Source organism: Phacochoerus africanus, chromosome 10, assembly GCF_016906955.1.
Source record: "Phacochoerus africanus isolate WHEZ1 chromosome 10, ROS_Pafr_v1, whole genome shotgun sequence".
In the NCBI taxonomy this organism is placed as follows: Eukaryota; Metazoa; Chordata; class Mammalia; order Artiodactyla; family Suidae; genus Phacochoerus; species Phacochoerus africanus.
In genome coordinates this window covers 9,121,099-9,133,497 of record NC_062553.1, presented here as the reverse complement: position 1 = coordinate 9,133,497, position 12,399 = coordinate 9,121,099, and the positions used below count along the sequence as shown (strand labels likewise).

The following is a 12,399-nucleotide window of genomic DNA, read 5'->3' as shown; positions in this document are numbered from 1 at the left end:
ATTTTAGCTTCAAAGAGTGCCTTGAATTGCACTTCATTTTTTTTTAAACAAGATTCATTCCCAGAAAATGATAACATCTACAGGAAGCAAATACGTACCATGGTATAAGTATGTGGAGTCGAAAGAATCCCAGCTCCCACCCAACCTGCTAGTTATGTGACTCTGAACAAATTGCCTAAATCAAGTTACCTGATGACATTTTTCCTACCTTTCAATTCAGTGTGATTTCAGTGAAGTCTGAGTCCTGACCTCCAGTTTCTGCTGGGCCTAGGGCGCTCCTGAAAGCTCCTGAATACCTCCCTCTACCCTTTCCAAATTCAGAGCATCTGAGCCAAGAGACTCTGAAGGTGGTCGCAGATGAGAAAACTGGGGCCCAGGGAATTTAAGTAATTTATCTAGGTCCCATAGCTTATTCATGACGGACGAATCTGAAATGCAGACTTCGGTGTCCTGATCTTCATTCTGATTGCTCTCTACTGAGGTATTCCACCTCAACCTCTGCTTGGCAGATGCAAAAAATAGTGATAAATTATGTAACACTGCTTTTTTCTTCTTGTCTTTTTAAGGCTGCGCCCGCTGCATGTGAAAGTTCCCAGGCTAGGAGTCAATCGGCTGCAGCCGCTGGCCTACACCACAGCCACAGCAACGTGGGATCTGAGCCGCATCTGTGACCTACACCACAGCTCACAGCAACGCCAGATCCTTAACCCACTGAGCAAGGCCAGGGATCAAACCTGCGTCCTCATGGATGCTAGTCAGATTCATCTCCTCTGAGCCACGACGGGAGGTCCTGTAACTCTACTTTGATTAGCACTGGTACAGTCAGAGTGCAACTCAGTCTGCAACGCAGACTGTTGAAATTTAATTTGACACCAAGAAAGTGCTGATGCAGACAGAGGTTTTCCTTTTCTTAAAGATGAGTCCAGTAGAGAACCACCCAGCCTACACGAGCGAACTGGAAGCAATGTAAGTGTTCATTTTCCTATCAAGACGTGTCCTTTGGAAATAAACTTAGTAAATGCTCAAATGACCACCCTTTCGACTTTCATTTTATTGTGTCTAGGATGACGGTGAAGAAAAATCTATAGCAAGTGTGCGTCGGAGAGGAAGAAAGCCAAAGCGGTCGCTCACTCTGTCTGAGGATGCTGGTACGCTTGTGGTAGCTTCTTAATTACGGAGTCTTACCATTTCAGAATCACTTTGTAAGTTTTCCTTTGGACGGGGAACAATCCAGTGGGGTGCAGCTAGTATTGATATTACGTAAATACTTGTGAAATGGCTCTAATCCTGTGTCAGAAATGGTATGTCCCAGATGCTTTTCTGAGTACATGCGAATTTTCCACAAATGCTGGCTGTGAACTGCTACGTAAACTCTCCCAAATGTGTTTGAGATTAAGTTAAACAGTTGAGAATCGTAAGTGCTAAAACTAAAAGGAAGTGGAAAACCGCTTCTGCTGCCTCCAGGTCTCTGATAGCCGCTGCTCTGGACCCCGTGGCACTGTCCTTTGGAAGTGTCTTTGGGAATTGTACAATCCAGGTGTTACCCTCCTATCTGCACAGAATCCTCAGAGCCAGAGAGAAAACGCCAGAAATCGGTTTCTGAAGCAACTGAGGACAAGAGAGACCAGGAGTCAGATGAGGAAGAGGATGAAGAGGAAGAGGATGAGCCCTCCGGAGCCACCACGAGGTCCAGCGCCAGATCAGAGGCTCAGAGGTAACAGGGCAGCAAAGGGTTCCAGAACCCTCACCAGCTCTTCCATCAGGAAACAGCTTCTGGTTTCACGGGATCCCCAGTTCTACTCACCCTTTCATTTTCTCCTCAGCAGAGAGCACATGCTCCCAGCCCCCTGACATTTCAGTTCCTCTTGGAGAGCCCAATTTCCTTCTTAAACTGTTTCCGAGGATCACTTTGGAATCTTTTTTTGTCTTTTGAGGGCCACACCCACAGCATATGGAAGTTCCCAGGCTAGGGGTCCAATTGGAGCTATAGCTGCTGGCCTACACCACAGCCATGGTAACCAGATCCAAGCCACATCTGTGACCTACACCACACCTTGTGACAGTGCCGATCTTTAACCCATTAAGCTGGACTAGGGATTGAACCCGTGTCCCTGTGGATCCTAGTCAGGTTCATTACCCCTGAGCCACCCCCACTTTGGAATCTTTGCCAGGTTTGAGACACCTGTTTGGTGGAACCTGTTCAGTTCCTTTTTTATTAGACATGAATAGAGGTCTTGGATGCTGTGCTGAGCACCGTGGGTGGAAACGCAGATACACTCAGCACAATCCCTGCATGCAGCGTTCTTGGCTGTGGTGAGAGGAAGCAGCAGGCCCACCTCTATTGTAAATGGTCCCTCACGGGAAATCGCCTGCCTGCCGCCATCTTTGACTGACATGCTGATAATTTCTTAGGTTTCCCAAAGTGTGTTCTCCCAGACCCTAGTATAGCCAGAAGCCTCTAGAGAAAAGAGGGCCATGGTCATATGAGTTTGGGGGACACAGGTGGGTTCTCTGCCCTTCTTAGGCCACAGTGTACGTTATAATATCAAAAGCTTGTCCTAGTCCTAAAGGAAAGAAACCCACTTAACTTTATCACGCAATACTCTGTCCCTCCCTGCCTGTCATCATGTCGCTGATTGTTGACATCAGTGTTCCTTGCCCCACAGCACACTTGGAGAAATGGTGCATCCCTTTACAGTTTTATGGCTTCTGCAGCATGAATTTTTTTTTTGTCTTTTTAGGGCCACACTTGCAGCATATGGAGGTTCCCAGGCTAGGGGTCTAATCGGAGCAGTAGCCACTGGCCTTTGCCACAGCTCATGGCAACGCCAGATCCTTAACCCACTGAACAAGGCCAGGGATCGAACCCACAACCTCATGGTTCCCAGTTGGATTCGTTTCCACTGCGCCATGATGGGAACTCCTATTTTCCATTTTTAATGTGATTCACAGAGTATTAATCTTGGTATCATCTTCTGTAATTCCATTATCCAAGATTAATTAAAATGTCCAAGAATATTTATTGCAAGAGTATCACTTTCCGGAATTCCCATTATAGCTCAGCAGGTTAAGAACCCAACTAGTATCCCTGAAGAGGCAGGTTCAATCCTTGGCCTCACTCAGTGGGTTAAGGATTCAGCATTCCCGAGAGCTGTGGTGTAGGTCATAGACACAGCTCGGATCTGGTGTTGCTGCGGCTGTGGTGTAGGCCAGCAGCTATAGCTCCAATTGGACCCCTAGCCTGGGGATGTCCATATGCCACAGGTTTAGCCGTTAAAAAAAAGAAAGAAAAAGAATATCACTTATTAACACCTGCCACTATAGTATAATAATAATTGCTATATTTGCATAAAGACTTAAAATTAGCCTTTTTCTAATTCCTCTAGAGTTTGCTGGTGGCCTAGCAGTTAAGGACTGTGTTGTCACTGTTGTGGTTTGGGTTTGATACCTGGTCCAGTGATTTCCACATGCTGCAGGCCCAGCCAAAAAAAAACTCAAGTCTTTCTAAGTCCTCTAAACTTGTACAATATTAGCCATTTGTGCCATGGTTTAGTTTCTCCAAGAATCAGATTTTAGAGCCAAAAGACCTTAGGAGGCAACAGGGCTACAGGTAAGGTGGTGGCCTCACAGTTAAGTTAAGTGGGGCAGCTCAGATAAATAGAAGTCCCAGAATCAGGATGTCTGCTGATAGAGGAGGGTGGAGTGCATTTGGATACGGACACCCCACCAGCACCACTGCCTCCCTCTGTAAGTCGTGGGCAGATCACCCAGAACAGTGGAGCCCAACTCAGTTCCATAGGCTTTCTAGGCATCTCCAAGTGAATGTCTAAAAGTAGCCGACAGATTTGCCTTTTAAAATTCATTCTTCAGGAGTTCCAGTTGTGGCTCAGTAGGTTAAGAAACCAACTAGTATTCATGAGGATGCAGGTCTGATCCCTGGCCTCTCTCAGTGGGTTAAGGACCTGGTGTTACTATGAGCTGCCATGTAGGTCCCTGATGCAGCTCAGACCCTGTGTTAGTCTGGCTGTGGTGTAGGCCAGCAGCTGTAGCTCTGATTCGACCCCTAGCCTGGGAACTTCCACATGCCTCAGGTGCAGCCGTAAGAGAAAAAAAAAGATCGTTCTTCTAAAATAAATCGCATTTGACTTTTGGTTCCATAATTACCTGGATTATCAGTGCTGCTCCTTAACACAGTTTAGGAGCTTGTGATTTACGAATGGGTTCTTTTTCCTTCATTTAGACTCCTTGGCCTTGGGCGACTGGTTGCAGGGCTCTGGGTGTCTACAATCTCACAGATTCTCAGGGTCAGGTGGTGTCTCAGTGGGTCAGTGCCACTGTGACCCATCAGTGCTTCTGTCACAGCGCCAGCGGCTCTGTCTGCTTCTGCTGCTGCCTCGGGGAGGGGAAGGCTGCCCCTCCTTGCCTCCCTTCTGTGTTCAGTGGGCGCTGGCCTCCCTGCTTCCACCCTCCGAGCAACTTGCCCTTTAACACTGGAGGGCAGTTCTGGGGCTTCTCTTCCTGTGCTGAGCCCCCTCATCATCCTGTCTCTGCTCAGTGTATCTACACTCTCTTTAGGAAGCAGGTGCGCTCACGAATCCCGAAGAGGACTGTCCCCTTGCTTTCTAGGGATTGTGCCCTGCACACCAGCTCAGCACCTCCTTTTCCTCCTGAGTCAGGTCTCCTCTCACCTGATACTTGTGCAGTTGACTGTTGGGACCAGTTACGGAGCCTTGGCATTCAGCTTTGGAAATTGTACTTTCATCAGTCTTGGCCCCTTATTCTGCTCTGGTGAGCCAATATATTTTCTGTTTATCACAGATTCATCTTCCTCTAAGTCACGAGATACCGTCCCTCAGAGAAAGCAAAGCTAGAATCATGCGAGCCGAGTTAGGCTGGGTGACCTGAAGATCTCCTTACCAGTAATGGTCCAGAAAAGCAAGCAGCTTCCTACTTTGAGTCCCCATTCTCTGACCTGGCTGCCAGGGGCCTCGGCCTTTCTAGAGTCCCAGGACTAGAGTGCCCTGTGTTTCTACTGTCTGTTTTGGAAAGCATCGTAAGCCATCTACATGTGCAGCATTCAAACTTGGCAGCCCAGAAACAGTTTCTCCTAGAAATTGCCAAAAATTAGCAGAAGAGAAATGATCTACTTGTGAGGAAGTTAGTAAAATCTCCCCCATTAAGAAGGTAAGTCCCTGCTTACACTTCACGTTGCTTTTTATTTATTTATTTTTTTTTTGCCTTTTTTGCCTTTTCTTGAGCTGCTCCCGCAGCATATGGAGGTTCCCAGGCTAGGGGTCGAATCAGAGCTATAGCCGCTGGCCTACACCAGAGCCACAGCAACACGGGATCCGAGCCGCGTCTGTGACCTACACCACAGCTCACGGCAACCCCGGATCCTTAACCCACTGAGCAAGGCCAGGGACCGAACCCACAACCTCATGGTTCCTAGTCGGATTCATTAACCACTGCGCCACGATAGGAACTCCACTTGACGTTGCTTTTAACTCCTGAGACTCTTTTTGGTGCAACATTACTTAAATCTAAGTTTCTTTAAGATTTTTGTCTTACCAAATAACTGTCTTTGGGAATCGCTTGGTTTCCCAGAGGGAAGCCTGCTATAGACACAGTGGGAACAGCTGAGAAAGGGGCCTTGCCTGTCTGCCCCGCCTCACAGTGCTCCTGCACAGGCTTCACCCTGACACTTGTGAGCCTTACCTGCCAGCATCTGCCTGCCAGGACCAAAGGCGGGGCCTGCTTCCACCCCGAGGGGTCACAGATCTGACTGCTCGGTTAACTCAGTGCAGCCCAGTCAAGCAGGTAACAGCACAGAATTGTTTGTGGTTTGCTCAGAGCGTTGGAGAGAAGACGATGAGGTAGCAGGAAAGCACCCGCTGGAGGCCTGGCCACTGGCCCGCTTGCCCCTTCAGCACCCCTGGTTCCTCTCCCTCTTCTTCCACAGGTTGTACCTAGTCCTGCTCCTTGCCTTTGCTTGTGCTAGTTCTTTTTTTTTTTTTTTTTCCTTTTCTGTTTTTTCAGGGCCGCACTTGTGGCACATGGAAGTTCCCAGGCTAGGGGTCGAATCAGAGAGGTACAGCTACAGGCCTTGTCATCGCCACAGCCACAGCAACGTGGGATCCAAGTCGAGTCTGCAGCTCACAGCAACGCCCGATCCCCGACCCACTGACTGAGGCCAGGGATTGATCCTGCGTCCTCATGGATACTAGTTGGATTCCTTTTGCTGCGCCACAACGGGAACTCCCTTTTTTTTTTTTTTTTTTAAACTTTTTTGGCTGCCTGGCGACTTACGGAGCTCCTGGGCCAGAGATCAGGTCCAAGCCCCAGTTCCTATCCAAGCTGCAGCTGTGGCAACACCTGATCTTTAGCACACTGTGCCGGGCCAGGGATTGAACCCGCATCGCAGCGTTCCCAAGATGCTGCCAATCCCATTGCACCACAACAGGAGCTCCATGCTAGTTCTTTGTTAAGGAGCACCCTCACCACCTACTCCCAATCAGCCAGGTCCTTCCCTCCTGCACACCCACCCATTCAGGATTGCCCCACCTGCTCAGTCCATCCTCAGCACCATCCTGCTGCTCTTCCGGTCAGGGCTGTGCAGTTGACTTACGCCATTGCTTTGGATGTGTTAGTTTCGTTTCCGTCTCTGAGTTTCCTTCTTTCCTTGACCTCAGGGACTTTTCTTACCTTCTGCACATTATAGCAGCAAAAAGAAAAAAAAAAAAAGCCTCTTCACAGTATATGGATGCTATTTTGATGTCTCTTATCACATTGGACCTCAGAGCACACTTGTATGTATGCGTTCTTATCCCCATGCTGTACGAGGGAAGCAGCCTGAAAGGCCAGGCACCTTTCATAGGGATCGTTCCATTCATCCTCATTAAGTAAAATGCAGTGCTTCTCTTTATATGTGAGGAGAAGAATCTCAGAAAGGCCTGGTTCATTATTTGTCAAAATTAATTGTGCAGACCAATCACAGAGGCTCTTGCTAAGATGCAGGCTTTGCTTCTGTAGGTCGGGGTGAACTGGAGAGTGCATTTCTAACAAGCCCCCAGATGGCGTCCGTGCCTCTGGTCACAGGCCACCCTCTGGGTGGAAAGAAAGAGCTTGTCTGGGTGACCTAGCAGGCTCACCTAGCTAGAAGCACCCTGCACTAAGCTATTCTCTGCTGCGTGGCGTCTGGCACAGCGCCACACACCCCCTACTCCTCAGCACATAGCTGCTTGTTTATTATGACTCTGCCTGGACATGGTTTCAAGTGGAATATTAGCAGCCGCTTTTTAGCCATTCTTAAGACTTACATAGATGATACGCCAAAACTACAAAATATACAATAATACTTGATTTCTTTACTTCTTGCCGTTAAAGGAACAATAAGCAAAATATGTCCTCCCATCAGTAAAGTCCCATTTCTCCCTATCCTGCAGTGTTGGTTTTCCAGTGTCTTCATTCATTGGTAGCATTTACTGCCTGCTTACACATGGTGGGCGCTGTACTGGGCACTGGAGAGAGGAAAATGAATCAACTCAGCAGCTGCGCTGGAGAAGCAGCCTGTCCGCTAAGGGGACGTATGTGTACCTGCCTTTCAGACTTGGACAGCAACCCCCAATAAGAATGCATTTGTGATACTGCCACCGTCTTGGAAACAAAGTTTTCATGAGCCAAACTTAATAGATATGATACCAGTGGTATTTTCTATTGTGTACTATTTATACATTGTTTGAAAATAGTAGCCGTAACCTGAAGTTTGAAAAACACCAGTGGATAAATTAACAAGGGGAAGGACTGTGGTGAAGACACAAAGTACGGTGGCATTTCTGAAGAGCAGCTTATTCCGTGATGAGAAAGGCTTCCAGAAGGGGTTGCTTTTGAACTGGGGCTTGACAATGAGGTCTGCCAATGGGAGGTGTGGGGATTCCAAAAAACAGTTACTTGCCGAGGTGTGATGGTGTGGAGAACACGTTTGGGGAAGGGGCTGCCTCGGCAAGACTGTAGTGCAGGACGGGGAGAGGTCCAGGGCAGGTGGAGAAGGGCTCTGCGTACTGTGTCCTGGTGATCTGTCCCGACGGCATCAGTGATCCAAGCGATAGAGACAGACGAGATGGTGACATTGACTCGATGAACTTAGTCTCCAACAAATCATTGTAATGGCAGAATGGAGAGCGGGGCTAGGCTGCTGGCTGTTGACTTCTTTATCGTACAGGTAGAAGAACTGGGGCCTAGAGAAGAAGGTGGGTTTGGCCAAGGTCCACACCTAGAGTGAGCAGGACAGAGCTGGAAGTAGAGCACAGGCTTCCAAACTCCTGCACCACTGCCTCGTCAGTATGCGAGGCTGCTGCAAACCACCCGTTGGCCCAGGCTCTCCTGGAGGCTCCTTTTCCTACGTAGACCTTAGCCGGTTTTCTCTTCTTGGCTCTGAAGCTCAAGTTCAAACATCTTCCTTCTTTTTTTATTTTTTTTGTTTTTAATTTAAGAACTCCCAAAGTACTTGAAGCAGCTCCTGTTGTTAAGTCTTGACTTCTGTTCACTGCAGATCAAAGGCACAGCTCTCCCCTTCTGCCAAGCGCAAGAGAGAGGTCAGCCCTCCTGGAGCACGCACCAGAGGCCAGCAGAGGGTGGAGGAGGCCCCGGCGAAGAAGGCCAAGCGGTAATCGTGCCCTCGAGCTCCCAGCTGCTCGACTGGGGCCCGCAGTGGAGAAGAGAGGGTCGGCCTGAGGGGCCCAGGCTGCTGCTTCCAGCCAGGGAAAGGCCATGCATGTGCTCCAAGGTCCTGGGTGCAAGCTTTCTCTTGTTCTGTTTTCAACAGCTTTATAAACGACTGTTCATAGAAGGTATTATGTACATTTATTTCAGATAAAGGAAAATAAGTTTACTTTGTATCTGAACTTAAAACAAAGTAGTTGTATATTTTAACATTCGAAATTGGGATTTCCCGATGTGACACATCACTCATGCGGCCCCTCAGCCCATCGGACACCAGGCTGCCTACTGGTAATCTGTGTACAGTATAGAAACATGTACAGATAGGTTGTATTTTACTCTGTGTATGATGCTAATCAATGAACACTTTATTTATTTTACAGAGGAAACTTATCTGTGAACTTTACTATATATCTGTTTATTTTATTTTATTATTTTTTTTTTATGAAAAGGGGGTTTTAAATGCTATGCAGTCATTAGTAGAGACATAGTAGGATTCCGCCTGCCTGGTAGCTCCTGCGTCTGATCCTCCAGGAGATGCAGGCTCTTCTCGCATGTATCCAGGTAAAGTAGTTTAGCTCAAGAAAGGGTCTCTGTTGCTTTTCACAGTAATGGTTCACAGTAATGGCTCCTTTTTTTAAGAATGTAACTTGTTTTTAGATTATACTCACGTCTGACTTTACTACCAGCCCCCCCCCCCCCCCCCCCCCGCCAGGCGAAGGAGGTGCTGGTTCAAGTCAAGTCACATCCATCACCTGCAGCAGAAATGTCTCCCTTGGTGTCAGTGCCTCAGGCTGTCCCATGTCCCTCCCACAGTGTCTCTTCTGGTGAAGAGAAGTGCATTGAAGCTTAGGTCACTCCTGTCTGTCCCGCTTCAGGATTGTATGTTGTTTTGTACACAGGTATTTCAAGATAGAAACTGGCTTTATTGCCAGATTCTTTTTTAACATGTTTTAACTCCCATATGAGCAAACTGTCCAACTTGAGTTTTTTCATAAGATTCAACTTTTCTTAAGATCAAATGTCTCTAGCAGTGATGTGATGAGTTGCCAAATAATTGAGATTATTTTAAAATGTTTTGTTCATATTCTTGTTTTATAATTAAAATTTACATCCAGTGTGTATGAAGTTGTGTTTTTTTGGTTTTTTTTTTTTTTTTTGGCTCTTAATGTAAGGTGGATATTTCTGTCATTTTACATTGTTTCTTACTGAGATTTTATATATAAATTATAAAATGTTTCCCAAAACTTGAGTGGTAAGAATTTTTTTTTCCCCTGTTTGAAAATTTCTCCCTGTGAAAACTTTCTTCTCTCTAAATAACTGGTCTTAGCTAGATATATTGTCCTATTTTCACATTCAGATTTGAGTCACTGCTGGCCTTTCTCGGTAGAATTGAGTGGTAGATCTGGAGGGAGGTTGGGAGACAAGAATGTGAGAGCTTGTTTCGTTTATACCGTTGAGTTCAACCAAAGCTCAGAAATCTCAAGCGGCTTGTCTTCAAGTCAGTGAAGTGTAAGAAGCCAGAGGAGGTGTCAAGGCCCCGGACGCGTTCGCTTTGCACTGGCAGTTTAGATTGGTTCACCAGGATCTGTACCCGAAAATGTATTCTCAGCATGAGGCCAGTACCACTCCGTTTAGTGACAGCTGCTCTGGGCGTCACCTTGCAGGGCCTGAGGGGTTGGGCTGTGAGGAAATGCTGCCTCTTCATCAAGTAGGAAGTAAACGTGGGCGCTGTGTGCAGAGCGGCCTCTGGGACCTCAGCCAGGTCCTTTGCGCTCCGGTGCTTCCGGAGCCCGTGTGGGGAGGCGCGGCCGCCCCGTGGGGCACCAAAAGTAGGTGCAAGCCGTTCTTGGCTGCCACTGTGGTTTGGTGCTGCTGGTCGGCACTTAGTAGGAGGGAGGAGGTCGGCAACGCGAGCGTGCTCAGTGCACGGGACAGGCCCGGCTCCATGGCAGTGCTGAGCCACAGCGCCCGGGGCTTGCCCCAGGACCCCCTGAAAGCCCTTGCACACCACCTCGTGCTCGCCCTTTCCCTGGTCTCGGCTTAGTTACTGCTGCCACACCCCACTCCTCCCCCAGAAGCAACCTGAACCGTCTCGCATCTGGGAGCTGAGGAGGGCTGGGCCGGTCCAGCCGGCGGTCCTGAAGGGGCAGAGCGATATGGCCAGTCTGTTCCTCTGCAGCTGACACTGGCTCTTACATCCCTGCTTCAGGTTCCGTCCCAGGGTGATGCTGCGGGACCCCCATCACTTAGACGTCTTTGAGACTAGCACCTGACAACCTGGCCTGCCAACGCCACCTGGTTAGGAATGGCCATCAGGTGATCTCAGTGGGGACTGAACCCCAGGGCCAGGTCCTTTCTGCCAAGGCCGGCGGGGATGGGGAGGGGAGGGCGGAAGTGGGTCTCCTGCCTCTGCAGCAGCCTTACTGCAGGTAGGACCATAAATACAGTGGAGGTTCCCCCAACAGCTCTGTAACCAATGAAACCGAACTGTTACAATACTGGGGGAAGAGAGTTGACTCAAGCTCATTGTTCCATGTTGACTTTCGTTTGTTTTTTTAATTGTTCATCCTACGTGCGAGAGCACCTTACTTTTCCCAAAATTAGTGCTCAGCTCCCTCTGTGTAATTAATCAAAAACAAGAAGCTGTTCATGATACACACAGAGACACTTTTCTCAGGGGAAGAAAGTGGTCGTATAGTCAGCATCTTCCCACTGAAGCTGCTGTGCTGAGAAAGGCAATTTGCTGAGGTCCTAGCCCAACACCAGGGACCCAGGCCTGTGTGAGCCCCAGTCCCAGGGGTAACGACACGTGCAGCAAGCAGCTGTGCTGCACCCGGGCTGCTATCCAGCTGCAGGACGCAGTGGCCGAGAAGAAAGTGGCCCTCCTGAGAGAGCCGGCTGAAGGACTAACTCCTGGCAGAGTTGAGTATAAATTGTTTAAAGTGGTGTTGGCAGCAAGGTTGGGACCTAAAGAAGAGAGAAATTTGAAAGCTGAGGAGCAGGCTGGCATCCCATTCTCACCACCAACTCAACCTTCCAGAAACGTCCTGGAGGAGAAGCACACAGATAATAACTACTTACCTGTAACCACACAAAACACATTCACTCCAAGAGATGCTTCCTCACGCTGCAGCCCTTGAAAAGTAACTGAGCACATTAGCACCCATGAATTTCCAAGAAATCTGGTTAACCTCACTTAATCCAGAATTTTCCAAGATTATCAATCTAGAACCCCTGCTTCCTCCCCACAGTGTGAGCAGGCCCGCGCGCGCGCGCGCGCGCGCACACACACACACACACACACACACACACACACACACACCAGTTTAGCATTCATTTGACCAAACAGCTCACACGCAGTATCTGGACATTTACATAAGAACATAAGCTTAGGAATCCCGCCTAAATTCCCACTTTGGTTTTTCTGGGGCACCTTTTAAAATAACCACTTTGGATTGGAGTTCCCGTCGCAGTGCAGTGGAAATGAATCTGCCTAGCATCCATGAGGACGCAGGTTCCAACCCTGGCCTCACTCAGTGGGTTAAGGATCCAGCATTGCCGTGAGCTCTGGTGTAGGTCACAGATGCAGTTCGGGTCCTGCATTGCTATGGCTGTGGTGTAGGCCTCCAGCTATAGCTCTGATTCAACCCCTAGCCTGGGAACCTGCATATGCCGCAGGTG

General features: G+C 48.5%; 1 protein-coding gene across 5 annotated transcripts in view; it reads left to right on the top strand.

Moving 5' to 3' along the window:
* BOD1L1 (biorientation of chromosomes in cell division 1 like 1) overlaps positions 1–9,821 on the top strand; it is a 57,234-nt gene extending 47,413 nt beyond the window's left edge. For 4 of the 5 annotated variants that reach the window (XM_047798046.1, XM_047798047.1, XM_047798049.1 and 1 more), the window contains 4 exons: positions 917–966; positions 1,064–1,148; positions 1,561–1,714; positions 8,549–9,821. In XM_047798046.1, the coding sequence (XP_047654002.1) occupies positions 917–966; positions 1,064–1,148; positions 1,561–1,714; positions 8,549–8,666 (407 nt within the window). In that variant the 3' untranslated portion in view covers positions 8,667–9,821. Of the gene's footprint in view, positions 1–916; positions 967–1,063; positions 1,149–1,560; positions 1,715–4,818; positions 5,185–8,548 lie in introns of all 5 variants that reach the window. The other variant, XR_007137408.1, reaches the window with a different exon arrangement.
* The last annotated feature ends 2,578 nt before the right edge of the window (positions 9,822–12,399 follow it).